Below are 26,723 nucleotides of genomic sequence, written 5' to 3'. Positions count from 1 at the left end.
ACGGCTATCCTCAAGAGTCGCAGCCCTCATGAATGACATTTATTCCCTCTAGACAATGGGTTTGGGCCTAACTACACATATACTTACCGAGATATCTCACCTAAGGGACTTGAATGGTGGTTTGCGAATTTGGTCAACCACAACACTACCCCCTCCCCTTTTTACAGACTCGTCCCGAGTCGTCAAATTTTCGTGTGCCATCATGTGTAGTTTTCCCCTTGTACATTTTACCTACGGATCGCTGAGTGCGACATTCATGGTATTCGTGTCCCCAAAATAAATAACCTAAGGGCTGAGTAACTACCTAAACAAACTCACTCACACGGACGACTTAAATAAAATTGCCGGCGCTAAGACAAACATGCCGGGGGCGCACTCATATTTACAATACATCTTAACCTTAACTTACAAATTTTACACTAAACCATGGCCCAGGATCAATGAACTCTGCAAAAGAAAAGCAGTTAGCAGGGAGCCAGGCTGCTCGCATGCAGTCTCTGGCTCAAAACAATGCAGGTGACAGGGAACGTGGCTGGCTGCTCACACGCAGTCCAAGGCCTTCCCTTTTGAACTGAACGCAGTGAACCACAACGGTGCATGGGCTGCACAAACGTAGTCTCCGTGCCAGCTCAAGTGGCACACGCAATGAACACAACGAATGGATAGATGAATGGTTTGAACTGAACGCAGTGAACCACAACGGTGCATGGGCTGCACAAATGCAGTCTCCGTGCCAGCTCAAGTGGCACACGCAATGAACACAACGAATGGATGGATGAATGGTTTGAACTGAACGCAGTGAACCACAACCGTGCATGGGCTGCACAAATGCAGTCTCCGTGCCAGCTCAAGTGGCACACGCAATGAACACTACAAATGGATGGGTGAATGGATGGACGCAAACACGGTGCACGGGCCGCCACTGCAGGCCCGTGTTGTAGCTGCCAACAGGGCAGTTCTTGCAGCTTGCAAACTGTTGCTTTCTGATCCTGGCGCACATGGAAATGAACAGGGGGGGCAAAGCAAAAATTGAACGGGGGCTGGTGAGCAGGGGCAGTGGGCATGGCATGGCAAAGGCGAGCAGGCAAACACAGCCTGCAGAAGAAGGCCGCTGCAGGCAAACACAGCCGGCAGATGAACTGGCCGGCACAGGCCTTGAAGAAAAACAGCCAGCAGATGAAGTGGGCCGGCACAGGCCTTGCAGCACAGCAGCTGCAGACGATCCAGCCGGCACAGGCCTTGCAGCACAGCAGCTGCAGATGAAGTTGGCCAGCCTTTGCCGTTCCGTGGAGGTTGGTGGAGGGAGTGCGGTGGTGCTGGCCACTTGGAAGGCGGGCTCGGACCTACCTACCTGTCTCCCTTCCAACCTATCGCCTTTGCCTGTCACTGTACATACCCACTCCCTTAATTTGTCAAACCCCAATTTAGCCCCAACTTTTTTTTTTTTTTTAACTCCCCACTATAAATCGTCCCCTAACCCCCTTTACCGTCCTTGTTCGGCTAACCTATCATGTCACCTAGCCGACTCCCAACCCCTACGTTCCCTTCCCGGAGGGGAACAAGGGAGAGCTAACGTCCTGTGTCGAGGCCCAACGAAGCCTCAGGATGGCCTCCCCAGACTTCAGCGATCTATAACCAAAGTGGGTCCAGCGGCCCACAACGAGAGCGAGGGGATGGATGGTGCGGAGGGGTACACCTCCTAATCTACCCTAACCATTTAACTGTTAAACTACCCCGGGGCTTTCAACAAGCGCCTCTCGCTTAAACTATTGGTTCTAACAACCCAGATTCCCGTCGCCTGTGTTGGTGTCCTCACAATTTCGGGCCTCGCCCCCCCAATTTTCTCTCCGTGCCCTCACACGGTCTCATGGCTGGGACACGTGGCCCCCTTTGGCAGGCACGACCCTCTGCCGAATCTCCAGCTATGGCACCCCCGGGCACTACACTGCCTCCGAGCCTACCAGCTCCCTAACACCGGGGAGTGCCCCCCATGGCACCTCCCCTGAAACGCACACGTGGCAGGCTGGCTTCCCAGGCCCCTTTCCGAGGGTCACCCGTGCCCACAACACTGCCCACGCGGCTAATGGCGCCCCGGGCCCCCGCACCAAGCAGGCGCACCCGTGCCCACTACGCTATCCCGGCCCCCCATGGGCCCTTGGCCTACCACGGCCGACTAGCCTGGTGCCCGGGGTACCCACTCAGCGATACTCACTTTTCGCAGCCACGCTCCCAGCCCGTCAACAGGGCTCCTGCACCCCTCCAAACGGGTTTCGAGCCTACACTCCCACCAACAACAAAACGACCTCCATTTTGTAAATTTGACTAACCCCCTAACTCACTCTATACTGACCCCGGGGTCCCTTGGGCGGGAGTCACTCCTCCCCCCAATCACTCATCGCACCATGCATTCCCCATTCACTCCACACACACAGACCCGCTGGCCTCACTCACTCAACATGTCTCCACCTCACAACTTTTCAACACACTCACCGCTGAACTCTGCCATCCTTCTATCTGCATCCCCTAACTAACTCGTGCTCCCACGTCGTCCCTTAAACTACAGCACGTTCCTTTTAACACTACGTAGCTAAGCTACGTCCCCTCTACACATTCATAAGTCTGTCCATGTCCTCAAATAAATCATTTTATTTCCCAACCTAAAGCTCACTAAATCCCTCTACCTAATCCATTCCACGGACTCCATGAGGACTTACCCCTGCCCCATGAAGTCGGTCTAGCTAAGCTAACCCTTCCCCCTAACTAGTTTCCATCCTGTGCCCAAGTAAGGGGGTCTTCCACCCCTTGCCCAGGAATCCTGTGCACCCGAAAGTGAGGCTTGTTTTTTTTGTTTTTTTTTCATGCGCATCACCAGCGCGGCAACCCACAGCTCGCGCACTTTGCACCTGCCCGTGACGTCATGCAGCTGCACGTGTTCCTCGTCCCTCCTTGGACGGTACTATCCGGCAGGGATACCCCTCCTGCCGGATTCCAACCCCACGTGCAGCCATGGCGTCACCGTGCGCATAAAAAAAACACAAGTCTCGAGGGGTTCCCCACGCGAACACATGTGCTTTGCCCGTTGGAGCTTAACACACACGATCACGTGGAGAACCCGTCCGGTCCAAATCCATTATCCTGCCTAAACTTTGTCCGTCCGCGGGATCGGCAAATCCACCGCTGGCGTTTCCGGACCGAGACTTCACCCTCGCAAGCGAGCACGTGGGGGTCTCGTGCGTTGCACAGCACGGACCTCGTGCTCCCTGCTGGGTGAACCCGGCACGGTCCCCGAAACAACTACAGCCGCTACTCGGCTTTCTTTCCTTACATGTCGCCGTCGTCGCCATTCCACACACGCACTCCCGCGTGTTACGACGCTCACACTCCATTCCATTACATTCACACCGGGAGACGCGGCTGCGTGCTCCCGCATGCCAACCGACATCTCCCTCACATACCGCTCTCTCACACACACGGTCTCCCTTGCATAACCCATACCACTCACACGTGGTGCTCCATTCATACAAACCACTCCACTCACACCCGCGGGGGCACTCACCCGCGGTCCCTCATCCACACACCGTGCCTCACTCATACACCGTGCCTCACTCACACACGCGGGGGCACTCAACCGCGGTGTTTCATCCACACTGGCCGTTTCATCCACACACACGGCCTCTTCCACACACGGTGCCTCATCCACACACGGCGTGCTGGGAAGCACGTACTCTGGCACCATCGCCACCACACCACTCACACACGGGATCGCTTCCACACACGGGGACGCACTCACGCCTTGCACCACACACACAGGGACAACCACACTGGGGAGTCGTGTCCCCACAAGGGTCTCCGGGGCCTCTATACCCCCCAAGCTCTCCGTGCACCTGTCCACAGCACTCCTCCCCTCGACCTCGCAAAGCACGACCGAACTCACCTGGTCGTGACTCGCCTCAAGGGGGCAGACTCCCTCCCCTCGTTCCTGGAGGAGGCCATCCAGCTGCCCGCACCGGGCCTCCACCCAGTCCACCAGCTCCCCCTCATGGTCCTCCACTACCTCTGTGTGTGTGTGTGTGTGTGTGTGTGTGTGTGTGTGTGTGTGTGTGTGTGTGTGTGTGTGTGTGTGTGTGTGTGTGTGTGTGTGTGTGCGTCACTTACCCCGTCTTCATCGTGTAGTCTTCCCTCTATTTTTTCTGTCTCCCGTGTCTCTATACATTTATAAGTTTCTGTTGTCCCCTCCGGTCTATTAGTCTCCGCTTCTTTCTGGCGTCTTTCCCTTATCTTTATGTAGGTCAACCTTGCTTTCTCCTTAAATCGCTCCCGTCCTTCCCTGTTTTTCACTCCTTGCTCTTTCACGATCTCCGCGTACCTCATCCTTGCTTTCCGTCTTAATTGTTCTCTTCTCTCCCTCGCAATTCCTTTCACCTCGTCTCTTGTCTCCCGTGTCTCTATACATTTTCTCTCCTTGTTCCTTATTTCTGTCTCTTCCTGGTTCCTTTTTCCTTCCCATCTGAGTCGTTCTTTCTCTCTGAGCCCCATTAGCTGTTCGTTCTCCCTCCGGAGCTCCTCAATCTCCGTTGACTCCAGTCTCGCTCTCCGTTTTAGTTGTTCAATTTCACACACACATAGTTGTTGTTTTCTCTCCCACTGTTCCTCCTGCTCTTTGTTTTCCAATCTCATTGTTTCTTTCAATTGGCTCATTTCCTTCCTGTGTTTCATTCGCTGTTCTCTCACTACTCTTCCTCGTTTCCTCTCCTGTCCTTCCTTCTCCAGTTTCATGGTTTTCTTCATTTGGTTAATCTCCTTTTTGTGTTTCATTTGCTGCTGTCTAATTACTCTTCCTCGTTTCCTCTCCTGTCTTTCCTTCTCCAGTTTCATGGTTTTCTTCATTTGTTTCATCTCCATTTGGTATTTCATTCGCTGTTCTTTGTCTATCTCCTCGTACTCCAGCCTCAGCTTTTCTTTCAATTGGTCAACCTCAGATTCATGTTCTTTTTGTTTTCTATTCCATTGTTCCTCTCGTTCTTCCCTCTCCAATCTCCTTGTGTCCTTCAATCTCCTGATTTCTCCTTCCTGCTTCATTCCTTGCTCCTTCAACTTCTCCTCGTATTCCAACCTATTTTTTTCCTTTTGTCGTTCAGTTTCAAATTCATACACTTTCAGTTTTTTATTCCACTGTCTCTCTTGTTCCTCATTCTGCAATCTCGTTATTTTTTTCAGTTGGCTGACTTCTTTCTCCTGTCTGATTTGTTCTTCCTTCATTACTCTTTTTTGCATCTCATTCTGCAATCTCGTGGTTTCCTTCAGTTGGCTGATTTCCTTCTCCTGTCTCATTCCTTGTTCTTTCAGTACCCTTTCTTGTTCCTCATTCTGCAATCTTGTTATTTCTTTCAGTTGGCTGACTTCCTTCTCCTGTCTGATTCGTTCTTCCATCATTACTCTTTCTTGCATCTCATTCTGCAATCTCGTGGTTTCCTTCAGTTGGCTGATTTCCTTCTCCTGTCTCATTCCTTGTTCTTTCAGTACTCTTTCTTGTTCCTCATTCTTTAATCTGGCCTTCGCTTCCAGCTGTTCGATCTGTACAGTGTGGTTTCTTAACGTTTCATTCTCTGTTGTCGTTCTTTCTTCTCTCACCATCCTCAACTCGTTTTGTAATTCCCTCTCTTTGTTTTGGTGTTTCTGTAACTCAGAAGCTTTCTTTTCCAATTCCTTTCTCATCTCCGCACACTCCGACTTTGCTTTGGCTTCGAATTGTTCAATCTGCTCAGTGTGGTTCCTTAACGTTTCATTCTCTGTTTTCTTCCTTTCCTCTTTTAACATCCTCAGTTCGTCTTGTAATCCTCTTTCTTTGTTTTCGTGTTTCAGTATCTCAGAAGTTTTTGTTTCCAATTCCTTTCTCAATTTGCGTGCTTCTTCACTCATTTCATCTCTTCTTTCCACCGCTTCCCTCCTCAATTCGTCCCTTTTTTTACTGTATTCATTTAGTTTTTTCTGCCATTCCTTTCCCATTCTAATCTCCCCTTCCAGGATTTCTCTTTTAAACTGGCTTGCCCTTACCTCTCGCTTCAGTAGTTCCAATTCTCCATCTTGTTCGCGTTTTTCCTTTTCGAGCTTTGTTTTCCTTTCTCCTTCCTCCCTCAATTCTCCCTGCAGTTCTTCGAACTGTTCTGACTTTTCCAGCAATTCCTCCGCCCTTTCCTCGAGCTGTCTCTCTCCTCTTTTTATCTTCCATTCTAGGCTTTCTCTTTCCTGATTGCCTGTTCTTATCTCTTCCTTCAATTGTTCCAACTCCCCATCGTGTTCACATTTTTTCTCCTCCAACTGTATTTCCCTCACTCTCTCCTCCAGTTCTTTGAACCGCCTTGCTTGCTCCAATAATTTTTCCATTAATTGTTTTACTTCCAAGTCGTGCTCCTTTTGTTTCTTTTCGAGCTCGGTTTTCCATTCTTCCTCCCATTGTTTCCTTTCCTGGGAGATACCAATCTGCTGTTCCTCTATTCTTTTGTTCAGTTTGCTCTTCGCATATTCCAACTGACGGGTATAAGACACTACCAAATTCTTTTTCCCACGTAATTTGTCGACTCTATTGGCCAAGTCATGTTTTTGCCACCGAATTCGTTCCAGTAAATCGTCCAATCGCTGTGTCCCCCCGTACACGTAATTTTTCTGGAGCGCGTCTGCGTGCCGTTGTGACTCGTCCACTCCACGTTGCACCTCCGATATATTCTTCATAACGCTTCACCTTTTCCAAGACATCCCCCAATTGTGCCTGAAGCCTGCCAATGCTCGCATAGTCATCCTGCCACGCCTGCCATGGCACATGCCGTGACCACGTGCCTTGAACCGGTGACTGGGAGCTCACGCCTCATGCTGTGCCATTAATATCAGCCCGCTCCGTGCTGCACTGAGGTGCGATCGCGCTGCCATTGTGCGACTCCGTTTGCCGGCAAAGTTCGTGCTCAAGCCGCTCCCACTGACCACAGTTAGTGGTGGGGTTATAATTATAAAAAGAACCGACCTGGGCCATGGATCCTACATGACGACACATACCTAATACCCCCGGCTCCCGCTCGCCTTGAGACGCCATCTTATTTCTCGTGAAGGGTTAATTTAGCTCGCTCGTAATTTGGAGGGAATCGGGGGTCGCTCCTCTCACCCCTGGACCGATTCCCGTGAATTTAGCCGGAGACAGGAGAGCCCGTTTTCCCGTTCTCCGTTACCAGTGCCGTGAGGAGGGCGATGGGTTTGTATCGCACGACCTGACACCAGTGTCGCGGATTCGCGCCCGCCGGCGTGCGAACGGCCACGTAACTCGAATCGCGGCACGTCGCCCACCGGACGGACAATCCAGTCGTGACCCTCTCGGACTAACGCCGGGAACCAGTCACGGGTGGACCTTTCGGTCTCACCGCGATCGAGCCAATCGGCCCCCGCGTGGGATAGGGTTGCTCGCCAAATTCGACCTACCTAAGTACCCACACGGAGGGTAGACCAGGCGACCGCACCTCGCCGCAGGTCGACTTCGGACACGGGCCACTTAAGCGACCCGTTCCGTACTATTGGGATAACCGAGCGGTGTTATTCGTCGGCCTCGACGGTTCGATTAATTATCGGGCGTCTTAACCCACGACCAACCCTTTACGTGAAGCAAGATGGGGATTCAATGAAAGAAATGACGAAGCGAAGCGGGAAAACAGTTCAATAATAAGCACATTTATTTCGCGATGAACGGAAAGCACACATATACAATTCCACCAAAAGCACATGGAAAAGAAGAAGACAAAAAGCAAATGCGACAATGCAGATCTAATACCGACTACGCGAGCACACGGCAACACTTATACAATTTTACTTCACAGACGGCGCCGACAACACATATTCCCAAAGCAAAAGAAAAGAGAACCACCCTCCAGGATGAGGGGGTAGGCGGGCCTGGGGCCGAGACCGTGTCGGGCCTACCCGTCTGATGATGAGACGCGAAGTGGCGGTGGTGCCTCAACTCCGCGGGCCTCGCGGACAGTGTCTGGTAGGGGGTGGGAAGGGGGCCCCCTTTTGTCGCACTATCTCAGCGCGGGGGGAAACAGGAGGGGGTTGCTGATGCTCGGGGAAAGGAGGATTTCACAAAATCGCGGGTCCCGCGACGAGCGTCTCCACCACGACCTCGGTCGCGCCGCCGGCCTTTCTCTCCGCAGTTCCCCGAATCCGACGCGAGCACCCCCTCGTCCGCCTTCGCCGCCGCCGCCTCTCCACTCCGACTCCGCGAGCTCCCAACTGCACTGCCCACTGCGAACTGCTTCTCCGCTTCCAACTCAACTCTTCCTCCTGCGAACTGAACTGCCTCGACTGATGAACGCGGCCCCTTATATCCCCCGTGGCCTCGCTCCTTCATCTTTGACCCTCTGCCTCCGACCTTTCACCTCTCTTGCTGGCTCCCCATTGGCCCGAGGAAATGTGGGTGTGAATGCTTTTTGATCCATGAATTTGCATATAGCGACCGCCCTCCAACGCCCTGGAGGCGGGGCCAAATCGCCCCTCGCTCACCGATTGGACGGAACAAAAGTGGGCGTGAGTCGTTTTTGATCCGTTTTTCTGCGGAAAGTCCGCGATGCTTTTGAACACGCTGCTCGGTGCGCGCTCTACACGAGTCCAGCATCGGTGCCCACGAGTGGCGCGAGATGACGGTGATGCGATGGTGGCGAGTTGTGACGGTAAAGGTCGTGGCGGTTGTGGTGAAGCGGCGTTGTGGTTGGTTGTTGTTGTTGTGATGGCTGTTGAGACGTGGTTGGTGGTGGTAATAATGGCGGTTGGTCCAAAATAAAGATAGTAAAAGAAAAACGGCTATCCTGAAGAGTCGCAGCCCTCATGAATGACATTTATTCCCTCTAGACAACGGGTTTGGGCCTAACTACACATATACTTACCGAGATATCTCACCTAAGGGACCTGAATGGTGGTTTGCGAATTTGGTCAACCACAACAATATATATATATATATATATATATATATATATATATATATATATATATATATATATATATATGTATATGTATATATATATATATATATATATATATATATATATATATATATATATATATGTATGTACATGTATATATTTATGTGTATATATATATATTTAGATATATATGAATATGTATACAAATGTATGTATATATATTTATAAATATATATATTATATATACATATATATTATATATATATATATATATATACATATATATATATACATTTACATATATTATATATACATATATATTATATATATACATATATACATATATATATATATATATATATATATATATATATATATATATATATATGTATATATGTATATATACAGCTCTGGAAAAAAATAAGAGACCACTCCAAAAAAAATTTAAGTCAGCATCTCTACATGTATGACAGCCATTCCATTCCAGTCTCTGTTGAATTCCAACACTGGCACACTTCATTCTACTTCGTGAGGTACTGATTAGGTGATCACCTGAACCGAATCTTATTTAACAAGGAAAAGTATAAAAATCACTGCTGTGGTCATCACAATCCTCTTGAAATAGGACCAGCTGGATGGCAAAAACAGTGCTAGTAGTACCTCAAAAGTAATTGGAATCAAAAAAAATAACTATTGACCATGCCAAAAGAGTTGAAAAGAAAAGTTTTGAGTGAGGAAAAGAAGGGTTCAATTCTGACTTTACTGGCAGAGGGATACAGTGAGTGTCACGTTGCTTCCATCCTTAAAATTTCAAAGATGGCGGTTCATAAGAACAAGGTCAAGCAGCAGACATTGGGGACAACAAAGCGACAGACTGTCCGAGGGCGGAAATGACTTTCCACTGACCGGGATGAGCGCCAACTCATTTGAATGTCACTCAACAACCATAGGATGACATCAAGTGACCTTCTAAAAGAATGGCAAACGGCAGCTGGGGTGAAGTGCACGGCGAGGACGGTTTGAAACAAGCTCCTCGTGGCAGAGCTGAAGTCGTGCAAAGCTAGAAAAAAAGCCCATCATCAATGATAAGCAAAGAAGAGCCAGGCTGAGGTTTGCAAAAGACCATAAGGATTGGACCGTAGAGGACTGGAGTAAGGTCATCTTCTCTGAGGAGTCCAATTTTCAGCTTTGCCCACCACCTGGACATCTAATGGTTAGATGGAGACCTGGAGAGGCCTACAAGCCACAGTGTCTCGCACCCACTGTAAAATTTGGTGGAGGATCGGTGATGATCTGGGGGTGCTTCAGCAAGGCTGGAATCAGGCAGATATGTCTTTGTGAAGGACTCATGAATCAAGCCACGTACAAGGTTGTCCTGGAAGAACAATTGCTTCCTTCTGCTCTGCCAATGTTCCCCAACTCTGAGGATTGGTTTTTCCAGCAGGACAATGCTCCATGCCACACAGCCAGGTCAATCAAGGTGTGGATGGAGGACCATCAGGTCAAGACCCTGTCATGGCCAGCCCAATCTCCAGACCTGAACCCCATTGAAAACCTCTGGAATGTGATCAAGAGGAAGATGGATGGTCACAAGCCATCAAACAAAGCCGAGCTGCTTGAATTTTTTGTGCCAGGAGTGGCATAAAGTCACCCAACAGCAATGTGAAAGACTGGTGGAGAGCATGCCAAGACGCATGAAAGCTGTGATTGAAAATCAGGGTTATTCCACAAAATATTGATTTCTGAACTCTTCCTAAGTTAAAACATGAGTATTGTGTTGTTTAAAAATGAATATGAACTTGTTTTGTTTGTATTATTTGAGGTCTGAAAACACTGAATTTTTGTTGTTATTTTGACCAGTTGTCATTTTCTGCAAATAAATGCTCTAAATAATATTTTTATTTGGAATTTGGGAGAAATGTTGTCATTGGTTCTTAGAATAAAACAAAAATGTTCATTTTACTCAAACACATACTACCTATAAATAGTAAAATCAGAAAAACTCATCATTTTGCAGTGGTCTCTTAATTTTTTCCAGAGCTGTATGTATTTATGTATACATGTGTATATGAATATATATGCAGTAGACTAGGCGTAAGTCGTCACCATCGGGACCGAGAAAAAAGTGACGACTTACACATGTGGGGACTTAGGCGTATGCAAACATTCATGATGACTGTGGGGTGAAGGATGAAGTCGCGCGTGGCCTGGACACGTACGTGTGAGAGGGCGCAACAATCTCTAAGCCGGCTATTGTACCAAAAGGGAAACACAATCCTCGGAGCATAGCTGGGGGTTCATTGGTTAGTTGGAAAGTGATGGAATTAGAAAAAAAGATGCAAAGATGGAATTCATGAATCACTTTATCAAAAGTAAAGATAAAGAACAACTGTAAGACAACTCATATACCATCGGTGATGGTATATGACCATCGACAAATGTGGAATGAATGGCTGTTAGAATTCATTCATTGGAATGAATGTAGAATGAGTTTTCATATGGAATGAAAACTCATATACCATCGACAAATTACATGACACACAGTCATCGTGATGACGACCACTCAATACCTATGTGAAAGTGAGTGTGGTGATGTACAAAACAAGCCAATATAAAACCATGATCGGACTTCAACACGAAGCTCGATCGATCCTTTACTCCTTCGCCAGAGACTGCATTGTGCTGCCTGTCTACCTCTTCAGATGCATGTGGGATGGCGCGCTGACTGAGCTGAACACAGCGCAGTTATAAATAGCCCGCGCATCACGATTCCATGAAATCGGGCTTCTCACGAGGCAGCAGTTCCGTGTGACGAGTTAGGCGTGGTAATTTACTTGAGTTTGCATTACGCGGGAACGGACAACATCTGACGACTTAGACGAAGTGACGACTTAGAGATGACGACTTGCGCCTAGTCTACTGTATATATATTGGATTCGCTAGTTATCCCTTCTTGTCGGGTTTTCCGTCTGTGTGTGTGTGTGTGTGTGTGTGTGTGTGTGTGTGTGTGTGTGTGTGTGTGTGTGTGTGTGTGTGTGTGTGTGTGTGTGTGTGTGTGTGTGTGTGTTTGTCTGCAACGCGAGGCTGCACAGCACAAACCAGTAAACCGATTTCGATGAAACTTGGCGAACAGGTGCCATATGAGCTGGGAATGTGCGCCGTTTGAGTTTCGTTGCTGAGCAACCACCCGTTACGATGCAGCGGCCGAAAAACCGCACGTTCACTATTTTCAATACCTGTCCTACAGTTTTAAATGTGGAGAAACGAGACTTCGGAATTTAGCACTTCGAGATATTTAGAAAATTTTACTCAAGCCGATTTTTGATTTAGGTTTTATTTTTCAAATGGTCGTCCTTCAAAAATAGGGTGTCTATTTACCGTCATTTAATGTGTGTATACAGTGTTTGTAAGGAACTACACTGTCGTTCCACCTTCGATCTCTCCTCAATCCAAACGTTACTGACCAAAGTGAAAAGGATCCGAAAGAAATGGAATCACCGGCATTTCTGTCTTTGTGGGTTTCTAATAATATGGTATAAATCAAGTTATGTGGAATTTGAAAAAAATCTTTGAAATTTTTTTTTTACACCCCCGTTATGTTATCATCCGCTACACCGCCATGTTCATCAAAAACAACCGACCAGGAAGTCTTCTCGCGCTACCCACGGTCTGGTTCGTATTTCCCTGAACATGTTTTTCTGTTTATGGTTATTTTTTCTTTCCTTCTCTCTCTCTTCACGTTACGTTTTGTTTCGTGTTGTCCTGACGTCCACTCTGTTTGCCGTCATCTGAGGTAATGTCAACAAAAATATTGACACATTATTTTTTACTTAATTCGTCCCTAATTTACTCGAGCCGATTTTTGATTTAGGTTTTAGTTTTCAAATGGTAGTCCTTCAAAAATAGGGTATCTATTTACCGTCATTTTTTATGAGGAGTGCCAGTTGGCAAAATACACAATAGGAAAAATCTTGCCAGGCAGAGGAACAATTGTATGTGAACCGATACGTCTTGGCAATGAATCTTCGTCGGTGGATCGGTCAGAATGAAAAGCATCGTATCCAGCGCTTCGATCCTCGCGGATCCCTCGTCGCGTACCGGCTTGTATATATGTATGTATGTATGTATGTATGTTTGGATATATATATATATATATATATATATATATATATATATATATATATATATATGTATGTATGTTTGTGTGTATATATATATATATATATATATATATATATATATATATATATATATATATATATATATATATATATATATATATTGTTACGGTTGTGGAAATTCACAGAACACCATTCAGGTTCCCCGAAGATCAGTTATGTCAATAAGTGTGTGTTCCAGGTTATATTTCCCCACCAATGTCTTACGGGAATTCTTTGTGTACCGGGCTGTGCATCTTTGAGTTAGCCGTTATTCTTTTTCTATCTTTATTTTAAAACAAACAACATCTCCTCACCATCATCTCCACAAACAACAAGTCCTCACCATCATCTCCACAAACAACAGCATCTCCACAAACAACAACATTTCAACAAACAAACAACATCTCCTCACCATCATCTCCACGGCGCCGCCATCTTTTCACCAGCAACGGCATCCCCAAACAAACAACATCTCACCATCATCTCCACAAACAACATCTCCTCACCATCATCTCCACGGTGCCGCCATCTTTTCCCCAGCAACGGCATCCCCAACAAACAACATCTCTGCGGACAAACACGATGACTTCCTCAACGGCGGCAAAGTGATTTCAAACACGGCCGCGTTGTGAGAGTGATCTCAAACACGTCCGCGCATGACTTGCAAAATGGATCAAAACGACGAAAGCGGCGGAGCCAGCCGGGGGTGAAGGGTCAAAGGTGAAAGACCAAGCGCCCCCCCCCCCCCCGAACCCGATAAAAGGCCGGGCTGAAACGCCGAGAAGAGAGAGTTGGGCTGGGCCGTTACAGTCCAGAGAGTCGAGCCTGCAGTGGAGTTTGGTGTCCAGTAGAGTTTGGAGTCCGGTGGAGTGTGGAGTCCAGTTCATAGGAGTCGGTGTGGAGAGCGCCAGAGTTGGTCGGAGTTGGTCGAGTTGCAGACGGAGAGAAGTCGCCAGCCAGCTACATAACGGTCCGAGCGACGCTGAGGAGTGAGCGGGCTCTTAAAGAGCATCAACTCAATAAGAGCAAGGCCCGATCGCTCCTCTGAAGCGTCGTCGGCCAGGCCCGATCGACCAGGCCGGACTGCTAGGCCCTGGACCAACCGAACCGCCGTTACAACAGTGGCCACTTGGACAACCGAGACATGCGTAGAGTCGCCGAGGAAAAGACCATCGAGTCGCCATAAGGGTGACGAAGGTAACCTGCACGGCCTCGCGGAGCTCCTTCGGTCATCCCAGCTCCGAGGAACATTAAAGACTTACAAGCCCAGTTATCTTCTTACTTTTCTGGGGTTTTTGCATGGAAGTCTGTGGCGCCTTGTCCTTAAGTAGTGAACTGACTAAGTGCATGTGCATGGTAAATAGATATCGGCTGTAGGTTTTCTTGCTCGTGTCTTGTCCCCTACCCCCATTCATTGCCTTGCTGGCATATGTGCATTGGAAATAAATGTTCCCTATTGTTTGAATATTCACCTGCTCGTTGCGTCCCTTCCTCCATTGAACTGCCATAATTGCGTTCGGAATATTAGCTGTTTTTTAACACCGATAAGATAATCGGGTCCAACGGGGCTTGGCGATAATAAACCGCTCGGCAATCGCAAACGGAACGAGCTGCTTAAGGCGGCTCGTTTCCGTGCAGGCTCCGTTGAGGTGTAGGCTCCCGGCATTTTTGTCCACCCGAATAATTAGGTTCATCGACAATTCGGCGATCGACCCTGTAGCGTGTGGACAGAAAAGTTGGCTGGCTTATGGTGTGGTTAAAAGCACACCCGTAGCTGGATTTCGGCATTGATCCGAAAGCTGAGACTGGATTTCCACGTTCGGTGGGCGCGCGCTGCGCGCGGCCGCAATCGGGATGAAGGCGGCCGTCCGCACGCCGGAGTGGCGAGAATCCACAAAAATATATGTATACATATGGATTGTGAGAGAGAGCTTTATATATCTGGTGAAGTGGATTTGAGAGAGCTTTATAAATATGGTGAAGTGGATTGTGTTCGCATTCGTTAAGCAGCTAAATAAGTTGAGTAAATCAATAATTAGTAATTCAGAATGAGCTCTTTATTTGAAATTTTACAGCTGCAGTAATTTTTCAGCTAAATATGGCAAAGGTTCTAAAATAAGAGGAGCGTGATAGCGTTGCTCAGCAACCACGGCAATTGTAAGCTCCATTGTCTTGGGTCGTGTAAACCACAGTGAGCAAAGTGATTCCACACCGGCCGACTTAAATTTACGGACAGTTTGCATGATGCACATTTCCTGATGGTTTTGTGACTTTTTTTCTTCCTGGTTTATTGTTTGTTTTTTTTTCTTCTTTCTTCCTGGTATTCCTAAACATTTATAATCGTGAGTGAGTGAGTCAGTCAGTTAATAGTTTGAAAGCTTTGAATAATGTTGTGGGAATGTGTGGTTGAGGGGTGCGTACGGACGAAGGGACGGGACGAAGAAGAGTTGGATCGAGCTGCGAGATGGACGTGATGGAGTTGTGTTGGCTGTCAGTGATACCCCAAAGGAGCCGGACACAATAGCTTTATAGAGCTTCGGTGAATTGACTGTGAACAAGCGCCACCAAGGAGTCAGACACAGGTGCGACGAGAAGATTCCCTCTCTCCCTCCCATTCCTGCCACATGCCAGCGTTCATAACTCCATCTCCTTCCACAGAATTAGGAGTCTTGCACAAGTCATGGCACGGGAGAAAGGTTCCCCATTTCTGTCCTGTTATTCCATATCTGTCTGAGCTATCTGTCGAGTGAATGAGTTAAGATAACCGAGTTAAGCCAAACGAGTTATCGTGGGTGCGGGGGAATTCATAGTCTCGTGTACATTATTGTAAAACGTGTTTCTCTCGTCTCTTTCACTTTCTCTTTCTCTTTCTCTCTCTCTCTCTTTCTCTTTCTCTTTATCTCTTTTTCTCTCTCTTCCCATTCTCCCTGTTCAACCCGCTTTCCTTATTTATTTAACCTTTTTCACTGTCACTGTGTTAATCTGGTATGCGATTCATCAACTTGGCATGATAACCACAAGGTGAGTTAAATTCGCAGTCATTGGGAGTTGGTGCAAATCCTCGTTCGGGGATTTTAAAACCATGCCGGTTCATCTTTGGATACATCGCTCGGCACCCATCCTATAGATGGAGGAACTGGCTGGAACAACAGATAATGCTTTGAGCTTCTGCACATCGGAAAGTTAAGTAGGCTACAAGACCTGTTGGCTTTCCCGGAAGATAACGTATGGTTTCCATAGACAGGGCATCACCAAAGTGCTCATCGTTCGGGAGGAAGATTCGACCCCCTTATCCACCTTCATGTCCACCATAACAATATATCATCATCATCCATTTCAAGCCCTTTCTCACCACTCTCACTCATTGACATAAATGTTTAGCACTCTCTCGTTTCTTCGTCTTCTTCTTCTTTCCCACTTTTGAAGTCAGCTCAAAAGTCGAAATTTGGTATACTAATGCAACTCTGAATATCACAGGAAAGAATATACCAGGAGTTGTTGTCATTTTCAGACAATGTGCAGCGATAGAATGTCATAAACATTTCGGGCCGAATTTACGAAAGGCGTGTAAGAGTTAGACGTGTCTAGAATCGTTAATCCTGTGATGATCACCTGTTCAATGTTGGTGGCCAATCACCGAAGAGTGATTATCTAAAATGTAGATGAAAACCGAATCTCAAGCGTTCAAATAACAAATCAACTTTTATATTTATGGCAACAAATATACCACGAGGGCATATTTAAGAGTGTGTTTAAGTCTTGAAGCAAGCATTTGGCAAAAATGGCATCGTTTGAACTGCATTTGCAGTCTCATACTTCCTGGCGGTTCAAGTTGACTTTAGAATCACTCCAGGTAACACTATTGTAGTTTCTGTACTGCAGTTCGGATTTCCGCAAAGTGAAGTGATTTCAGTTCTAATTACAGTAGTCTGTCATGGTTCACGTGCCAATTGGCTGTTTATCTCCCTCCATAAATTGCGATTTAGCCTGGCAATTATCTGTATGTGTACAACGATGTTTTTGTCAACGTTTAAGCCTTAAGGATGAGGCATGTGTTAGCAGGACGCTCGCGAAGCATCTTTCGCAAATTCAGCCCTTAACGTTAACAGACTTCAGACAGTATAAAATGGCAAGCATTACATTCGAAAAATCTGGGTGCCGTCGAAGTCAAGGGACAGGGGCGACCAGGTGGGTGAGGCATGCTTTGACCTACCCCCTTGTCATCATCAGGGGAAGAAGCTCAGAGAGACCGAAGAGAGGTTTTTGTAAAGGGTATTTATGCTTTCCAACAGCGTTTTGTCGACTCGGTAAGGCATTCCTTCTTTATCATATGTTAACAAGAATGACTGCACTGTGGTGATCCAGGGGATTAATTTCATATCTGTTACCTCAGTTTTGGCGAACACGCGCCTGCATCCACCCTCTGCCCTCTCTGTTGTCATCAACCTTTTGCTCACAAAGGTGGCATTGTGTTGGAAAGGTGGTATCCTATGACGGTGCCACGTTGAAAGTCACTGAGCTCTTCAGTACGGCCAGTGTTTGTCCATGGAGATTGCATGGCAGTGTGCTTGATTTTATACACCTGTCAGCAATGGGTGTGGCTGAAATAGCCGAATCCACTAATTAGAAGGGGTGTCCACATACTTTTGGCCATGTAGTGTGTGTGCTCCACCGAGTGACGTTTGAGTCAATACAATAATTTCAGAGAAGTGTTCCATCAAAATACACTGAACCACATTTACCAAGTTCTGGCTTTATGATTTACTACTTTACCAGTTGTGATTGCTGAGTGTTCTTTCCACATCATCCCAATTGTTGTGAACGATGGGTATTTTATAACCGATGTCTTCTCCAATTTCCACCTCGGGTTCACACATGTACGGGATGACAGCATCTTCCACATCATGATTTTGACTATCGTCATAATCTTAGGATTCCAGATCAGAACATTCTTCGTCAAATTTTCTTTCTGACGAGTCTGAAGCAAGTTGTGCGGCCATTGCCCTTGGCGTGCTGAGACGATCATTCTGCCGATTATTTCACACAGATGACATAATGACTATGGCGGTTTTCTGGAATTTTTATGGGAAGTACCCACTGGGTTTTTTTTCATTGTAACTTTAACACTTCAAAAAATTATTGGTATTAAAAACCACGTTCAGTTCCTTGTTTATTTCTTTAAAATCTCGATAATCACATGATATTTTGTTGTATTAATTTGTGATTGGAATGATGCTGTTTGGAATGAAATTAAGAGAGATTCAGTTGAAAGGAGAATCAGAAAATAATGTGAGGGCTTCCACCCATGGCATTTGCACATTTGGCATTTGCAGATTCATTTTTTGCCCAAGTCTTTCACGAACAGGCTGTCCAATGGCTGTACAACCGCTTCCGTGCATTGCACCGGTACTTCGCTAGTTGTTCAATAAAGCGGTGGTACACCAGAAGTAGAAGTGCATTCACAAGTAGTAATGAAAAAAATTAATGTACATTGAGGAAAACACTTGTATTCATAGTTCTGGTTTTGAGTTAAAGTGGGGTCACAATATTAAGAGCTTTGAGTTCGGTGAGAGGAAAAAAATCGAAGATACAGGTATAGTGTACATCTTAAAGAGCCACGGTCACGAAATACACCAATCCCATTTTCGTACCATCAGGGACATCTCCAGGCCTACTTCTTGTGTGTTTGGAGCAGACATTCTTCACAGTACTCTGTTGTATTTTTATTGGGGGGTCATGGTAATGGAGCTTCCCATCATGAAGCATAACTTACCCACTCTTTGTGCTTGTGCATTGGGGGTCAACGGAAAAGCAGGACACCCCAGACAGAGTCCCAAAAGCAAAATGCCCCCATGCTGGAGCTGAAGTGTATGATGTGGAAGTTTATCATTCTTTGAACAAGAATTATTAATTTTGGTGTTGGATTTATGTGGGAGCTGAACTGGCTTCCAAAACTGGTGTATTTCCCCCTAAAGGGGAGATGTGTATTTTGTTATTTTGTTTTTTATGAGATATATATATATATATATATATATATATATATATATATATATATATATATATTTATTGCAGCATATCATTTTATTTGTTTCTACATCGGTTGAAAACGAGGACAAACAGTACCACGCGATGCTCTGTCAAAAGCAGAAGGCTGAGTAACTTCTGAAGAATCAAGGACTTCGTTTGCATGATGGGAATAACAGCCTGGACCTTGTAATTAAAGAGGGACAAGATCGAGCTCAGGCCATGCAGGTAGAGGAACCTAAACACCATTAGCCCATAACAGTGTTACTCTTATTACTTAATTGTTCAAAGGCTGATCTGAAAGCACTTCATTCGTTGCTATCTGAAAGTATAACAGCGATGATGAAACCTGAACCATAGTCGCTACCATTAACTGGTAACCTTGTGATTTACTTCCTGTGTATGTGTTGATGAGTGAGGTTATTGGCCATTTGGTTGTTTGTGTCTTGTTGCACCCTCTGGTTCATTTGAACTGTTAGTCCCAGAATGATGAGAAACAGTTCCTGATTATTTTATGTCTTGAACAATGTTCATTTTGTGCATCAGTAAAATTACAGATACATTTGAGGTCCACTGGGTAAAATGCGCCACCCCCAGGCCCAGGCTCGGTAAAAACCTGGGACTCAGCAACTTGGCAACTCAGCTGTTTGAGGAGTAACACACTTCACATCAAATTAGTTATAGCACTGGAAAGTGTGTGCGTGTGTGCATTTGAATGTTGTCTCCTCGGTATTGGTTGTTGTGAAATTCGTATTATTTTATCACATCTTTTAACTATGTATTTAATGCTTTAGGATTAACTTTCATTGTTCAGTGAATGATTTCAATTTTGGTGAGGAACATATTTATGTGAAAATAAACGTAATGAGTGTTAGAACGTGAGCCGATGTAAAGGAACATCAGGGAAAGAAATTTACAAAAATTACACTACAATTAACTCATGAAGTTCTTTCATAAAATAATAAAACATTCAAGAGGAGAAAAACTGCAATCTTTCTCTCTTGAAGTGCAGTCACTCAAACTTTTGGGTCTCACAATCAGCCATGATCTCTCTTTGGGAAATCACATTTCAAAATTGGCCTCCAAAGCCAGACGCTGACTGGGCATACTGCATCGTGCAAAGTCCTTGGCACACCTGAGCTCCTATCCACCAACAAGGTTTTCATCCACAGCTTGACGGAGTACTGCTCTCCCCTCTGGGCTGGCTCCCCTACCTCACACCTTGCTCAGCTTGACACTCTCACGATGAAGCTCAGTCTGTGGGCTTGTCACTTCGCCATCGCCAACAGGTCGGTGGTCTCTGTCTTCTTTCGCCTCCTTTGTGGTCTTGCACCCTCTGCCCTCTCTGTGCTTCATCTCCCCAAGGTATCTGCAGAACGCATTTGGTACACCAGTAATCCCCTCCGAATGAAACTACCAAAATGTAGAACCATTGTTCACCTCCACTTAATTGTTCCTCTTTTTTTCCCACCTGTGGAACCAACTTCCACACTCTCTTCAATTTCATTCTTCCCTCCAGGTGTTCAAGACAGTTGTTCACCATTTTCTCAAGCCTTGTATTTATTGGCTTGACGGTTAAGGTGGCTGGCTTTACACCTTCGACGTCTTGAGTTGAATCCTCTGTCGTGCCGTTGAAATAACTCCAAGTGGGTTGACAAAATACAATAACCTGGAAAGGAAAATGGGAGTTTAGGGAGGTTTCATGAGGGTAGAAAAGATAATTAGTATGGATGGGGGATGAGCTAATGTGAAGGTGAGCAGCCATCTTGAAGTCCTGGAGAGATGAGTGAGATTGAACAGAGTGATGAGGTTAGTTCCACAAATGAAGAGAAAAGAGGAACAAATGAGTTGAGGTGATGATTGAGTATGTTTTAGGAGTTTCACCAGAAGAAGGTTCCTGGTAGACCATGTGCACCATGCACAAGCCTTGGGGGAGGGGAGAAAGGGCAGTAAAGGGCAGACAGAGGGTGCAAGACCAAGAAGGAATCGGTAGAAGACAGGCAACAAACATGTCTTTGATGTAGCAACAACAGGCCCATAGATTCAGCTTCATCAAATATTTATTTTCTCATAAATTACATCATAAATAATACGATCTCCCCAGAATTGAATGAGTCAGACAAGTTCCGATGTAGTTGTGGCATTTGTCCCAGTATTGAAATTGTGATTCAGTCCTAAAAATATCATTGCTGAGGATCTAATATTTTGCTCTGCATTGCTCTTGATACAATGTGTGAATATGCACGGCCCAAGCTTTGTTCGTGTTGTGTGTAAAAGGTGATTTATATATTTTTTATTTTTCACAACATAACAGAGTTTAAATCAAGCTTACAAGGATTTGAAACTGAAAGATGAAGCCATAACGCAGCTCAAACGACAGTTGAAACAGTCGGACGTACAGCGACATCTTCTCAAGCAAGACCAACAGGTTTCACATCAGACGCTTGATGAACAGGTTGGTCGAGAATTGTGATTGATTGATTATTTATGCTGAAAGCATAATTCCTCATCACTGTTGCATGTTTTGTGATCTGATGTTCTGAGACAATATAATTAAATCACTTTTTTCCACTTTCTCATCTGTATGGCAGAACAGTTTCACCAGCGGCTGTTATAAGCCAAACGAGTAAAGCCATTTGTGCAGGACAACAAGATAATACATGAACTGAAACCATAATGAAACATGACAGGTAATTCATCACAACTACACTTGTTGGTATTTTGATTATAGCTCAGCTGCATGAGACAAAATTTACCAAGATTTGAAATAATTTCTCTTTTACAGAATGAAAATGGGAAAAATGACCTGGACATGGATTTGAAACCACAATGAAACGTGAGAGGTAATGAATCACTTCGACACATGTTGGTACTTTGATTATAGCTCAGCTGTGTGAGACAAAATCGACCAAGACATCAAGTAATTTTCTCTTACAGACATGAAAATAATCTGAAGTTGAAGAAACCGAAAGTGTATGTAAAGCCACGAATGAGGTACGTGTCTTTTCTAATTCCTGTGCTTTTACTGTTAATTGTCTGAATAACCTGTTGTGAACCTTGTGATGTGTATGAAAGCTGATAATGCAGTCGGGTTTCAGCGTCATTGTGTTTCCTCTCGTCTTGGGTTTCCAGAAAATAAAAGTTTTCAAAACACAAATTCTCATCACTTTAATATGTGCTAAAATAGCATCACATGGAAAATAGCTCAAAGTCCCCCAAGGTCCTTGAAGATGCGCACATAAGATACGGTTGGCGTGGCGAACTTGGTTTTTCAAAAATAATGCATGTACACCATACAGGCATTTAAATATGTGGGAGCAATTTCTAAAGAAATTTCTAATGATTCACATGAAAAGATTTATTATGTAGGTACGTGTATTGATCAAAAGGAACAATCAAACACAGATCAGAAATCCATCCATCCATCCATTGGGACCATACTCTGTGCAGAGCGTTGGTGCTGCCTCAAGGCCCTGTCACACTTTGACGATTTAGCCAGCATATGCCTGACGTATGCAAAATTTGGCTAAAACGTTGGCACACGTCAAATACGTTGTGGGTAAGTTTGTATACGTTAAGAGCACGCTGGCATACGTCATTGTACGCTGGCTTTTTTCCGTAGTACGCTGGCGTACGTCTTTGTACGCTGGCATATGTCGTCGTACGCCGAGGTGTTAGACAAATTTTCCATGCTTGAAATTTTTCGACGTATGCTAGCGTATGACTCACACGTTCCGCATAATGCTGGCCATAAGTTGTAGGCACGTTACGCGATCGTTGACACACGTTGACACATGTTACTCATTTGTTGAAACACATCGAGGTAATGGTTAGCGTCAGTGTTCCAGACTCCTTGGTTTTTTTTTTGGTTTTTTTTTTCTTCGGTATGACGGTGATGTTAATACTTCGATTTCTAGTGCGGTTATAATATAATATAATTAATAGGCTGCCGCTCAACGATTTAAATCATAACCGCACTAGAAATCGAAGTGTCAACATCACTGTCATACCGAAGAAAAAAACCCCCCAAAAAACCAGGGAGTCTGGAACACTGACGCTAACCATTACCTTGACGTGTTTCGACTTATGAGTAACGTACAAGTAACGTGTGTCGGCGTGTGTCAACGATCGCGTAACGTGCCTTCAACTTATGCCAGCGTATGCGGAACGTGTGTCATACGCCGAGTACGTCGAGAAATTTTCAACATGCTGAAAATTTATCGACGTACTCGGCGTATGACGACGTATGCCAGCGTACTACGACGTATGCCAACGTACTACGACGTATGCCAGCGTGCTCTTAACGTATACAAAACTTACCCATAACGTATTCGACGTGTGCCAGCTTGGTTCGGCAATTTTTTCATACGTCGGCATACGCTGGCTAAAACGTCAAGGTGTGACAGCGGCTTGACACTTCGATGTCTAAGGCGGTTATGATTTGAATTGTCAAGCCGCAGCCTATTAATAGCCTACGCCACGTGATCGGCGGCGATACGCTGCCGCGCGCTATGCATAAGTTAGACTATCGTTGGGCATAGGTTGTGAACGCCGACAACACGCTCAGCATTCGTTGGTATAAGTTATCTATATGTGATTAAAACGTTCTGTGTACGTTACTAATACGTTATGCAGATGTCCAACACGTTATTATATGCCCAAAACTGAAAAAAAAACATCAATAGTTCAGCGTGCACCAGCGTTTTACATACATTTTGAGACCTTTCCATACGCTGGCTAAATCGTCAAGGTGTGACAGGGCCCTAAGCAGTCTCCTTGGCTATTGGACACGATCCTGGATGGGTCACCACTCCGACACAGAATACCAGCAATCTGGCACTCATTTTGCCGACCTCGGAAGTATAACAGGCAGTCAGCCCCACTTGGTGTTAATTCAACAGCTAAGTGGGATTTGAACTCAGGATCCTCGGATCCCAAACCCACCACCCTCACCATTAAGCCAACACCAGGCATATCAGAAATGTATGTGTTAGAAAGCTAAGATACAATTTGTTCCTTTGAGAATCTGAGGTGTTGACAAGATTATCATAATTGCAGCTTTAAAAGAACTGTAGATAATGTACTTTTCACAAGATCTGTAGATAATGTGCTTTTCATAACAACTGCAGATGATGTTGAGCAACCTGGTTAACTGAGTACAGAACCCACTTGTATTGTTGATTTTTGAATGTTGGAATTTGTGCGGTCCAAAACAGCTGAAATGTTTGGTGAGATGATGTGCTTGTGCCTCGAGCTTTGATGCCGTAATTGTGTGACATCAAATTCTTCATCAGAATCTTCACCAGAGAAGGAACCCACAGAAGTAAAGAGCAAAGATGAAGTCATCAGGAGGAACCTGGATAGGATTCGGGTTTCAGCTACTACTCCAAAACCCTTAAACCCATCCAGGCACAGCCAAGTGAGCCTTACAGAAAACTTTCTGCAAGAATTCACTTCTTCTGGACAGATAGATAGCAAAAGTGAAATAGAGAGTAAAAGAGATGAAAGAGAAGAAAAAGCAAGAATTCGAATGAATAAAGAGAATTCTGAAAAAATGTCAAGAAATGTGAAAGGAACAAAGAGCAAAGGTGTCGGGAAGAACCCAAATATATAGATTTCAGCAGTTCCCAGGAACAAACGCAGCAACATGTTCAGTGGTGCCTTCAGAAAGTCTTCACACCCCTTGATTTTTGTCACATTTTGTTGTCACAGCCTGAATTTAAAATGGATTAAATTTTTCGACACCGATCTACACAAAATACCCCATTATGCAAAGTGAAAACACGATTTTATTTTTTTTAAATTATCCCAATTCATGAAAAATGAAAAGCTGAAATGTGTTGGGTCGAGAAGTATTCAACCCCCTGAGTCAATACTTTGTAGTAGTGCTTTTGGCAGTGATTACACCTTCTGGTCTTCTTGGGTATGTATGTATCAGCTTTGCACATCTGGATTTGGGGATTTTCTCCCATTCTTCCTTGCAGTTTTGCTCTTTCAAGTTTGATCGGGAGCGTCACCACCATGCTTCACGGTGGGTATGGTGTGCTGAGCTGTGCTTGGTTTCCGTCAGATTTCGTGCTTTGCATTCAGGCCAGAGTTCAATTTTCATCTCATCAGACAACAGAATCTTTGTCCTCATGCTCTTCACGTCGGTCCTGCATGTCTTTTTGCAAACTCCTCATGTGTCTTTTTCTCAGGAGTGGCTTCTAGCCTGTTATTGGCTTTGTGGTTTGGGTGACTGCCTTGACATCTTAGGGTCCTGAGTTTGAGCCCTGTTGGCCACTGAATTCACACCAGTTGGGGTTGACTCAGTCTGTCATCCTTCCGAAGTTGGCCAAGTGAGTACCAGTGTACTGGTATAGAGGCACAGCATCAGCGGCATATCGTGCCCCAACAAAATCATCGCTACCCGGCAACTAAGCTGCCAGATGCAAGAAGAAGAAAAAGCAGAAGAAGAAGAAGAAGAAGAAGAAGAAGAAGAAGAAGAAGAAGAAGAAGAAGAAGAAGAAGAAGAAGAAGAAGAAGAAGAAGAAGAAGAAGAAGAAGAAGAAGAAGGAGGAGGAGGAGGATAAGTGGTTTCCATCTGGCCACTCTCCCATCAAGCCTAGATTTGTGGAGTGCTGCAGAAACTGCTGTCCTTCCGACAGGTTTTCCCATCTCTACCAAGGAATTTTGTAGTTCTATCAGAGTGGTCATCGGGTTCTTGGTCACCTCCCTGACTAAGGTCCTTCTTGCCCAGTTTCGTCGGACAGCCAGCTCTCGGAAGAGTCTGGGTCGTTCCATATTCTTTCAAATTTCCTAATGATGGAGCTCACTGTGCTCTTGGGAACTTTCCACACTCTAGAAATTGTTTTTCCCCTTCCTCAGACTGATGCCTCCTTACAATTCTATCTCAGAGTTCTCTAGACAGTTCCTTGGACTTCATGGTCGAGTTTCTGCACTCACATGCACTGTCAACTGTGGGACCTTACATTGAAAGGTATGTTTCTTTCGAAATCATGTCCAATCAATTGAATTGTCACAGGTGGTCTCCAGTCAAGTTGTAGAGACATCTCAAGGATGATCAAAGGAAGTTGGATGCAGGTGAGCTCAATTCGGAGTGTCATAGCAAAGGGGTTTAAATCTGTACTTCATGATGCAAAACATTTCAGGTTTTGTCTTTTTAATTAATTTGTAAAAATTTATGAAAACATGTTTTCACTTTGTCATTACTAGTGCGGGCCCGTAGGTGCGTGCCAGTATGTGCAGCTTCGTGCCTGCAGTATCAGGTCCCCAGCATCAATTGTGACGTCCTATCAAATGAAGAAGAAGAATTGTGACGCCCCCTCTCTCTCCCTCCCTCTCTCCCTTCTCCTCTGTCCCCCCTCCTCTCTCGCCCCACCTCTCTCGCCCCCCTCTCCCTCCCCTCTCTTCCCCCTCTCTTCCCCCTCCTCTGTCCCCCCTCTCTCTCCCTCCCCTCTCTTGCCCCCCTCACCCCCCTCTCTCGCCCTTCTCTCTCGCCCCTCTCTCCCCCCTCCTCTCTCGTCCCTCTCTCTGTAAATGTATTCACAAATGTCGACCAAGCACAACGATTAATTCCAACCTT

General features: G+C 45.5%; 1 protein-coding gene across 1 annotated transcript in view; it reads left to right on the top strand.

The window, feature by feature from the left end:
* LOC147031476 (uncharacterized) overlaps positions 1 to 26,723 on the top strand; it is a 76,237-nt gene that overhangs the window by 36,445 nt on the left and 13,069 nt on the right. Inside the window, exons 6-9 of the mRNA XM_085863885.1 lie at positions 21,453 to 21,593; positions 21,730 to 21,828; positions 21,924 to 21,981; positions 22,076 to 22,132. Coding sequence (XP_085720011.1) covers positions 21,453 to 21,593; positions 21,730 to 21,768 — 180 coding nt within the window. The 3' untranslated portion in view covers positions 21,769 to 21,828; positions 21,924 to 21,981; positions 22,076 to 22,132. The remainder of the gene's footprint in view (positions 1 to 21,452; positions 21,594 to 21,729; positions 21,829 to 21,923; positions 21,982 to 22,075; positions 22,133 to 26,723) is intronic.

This window comes from Eptatretus burgeri, chromosome 2 (genome assembly GCF_056783735.1).
Source record: "Eptatretus burgeri isolate ZD-2024b chromosome 2, Ebu_testis_v1, whole genome shotgun sequence".
NCBI classification, from domain to species: domain Eukaryota; kingdom Metazoa; phylum Chordata; class Myxini; order Myxiniformes; family Myxinidae; genus Eptatretus; species Eptatretus burgeri.
This window is presented reverse-complemented; position numbering and strand designations above follow the sequence as displayed.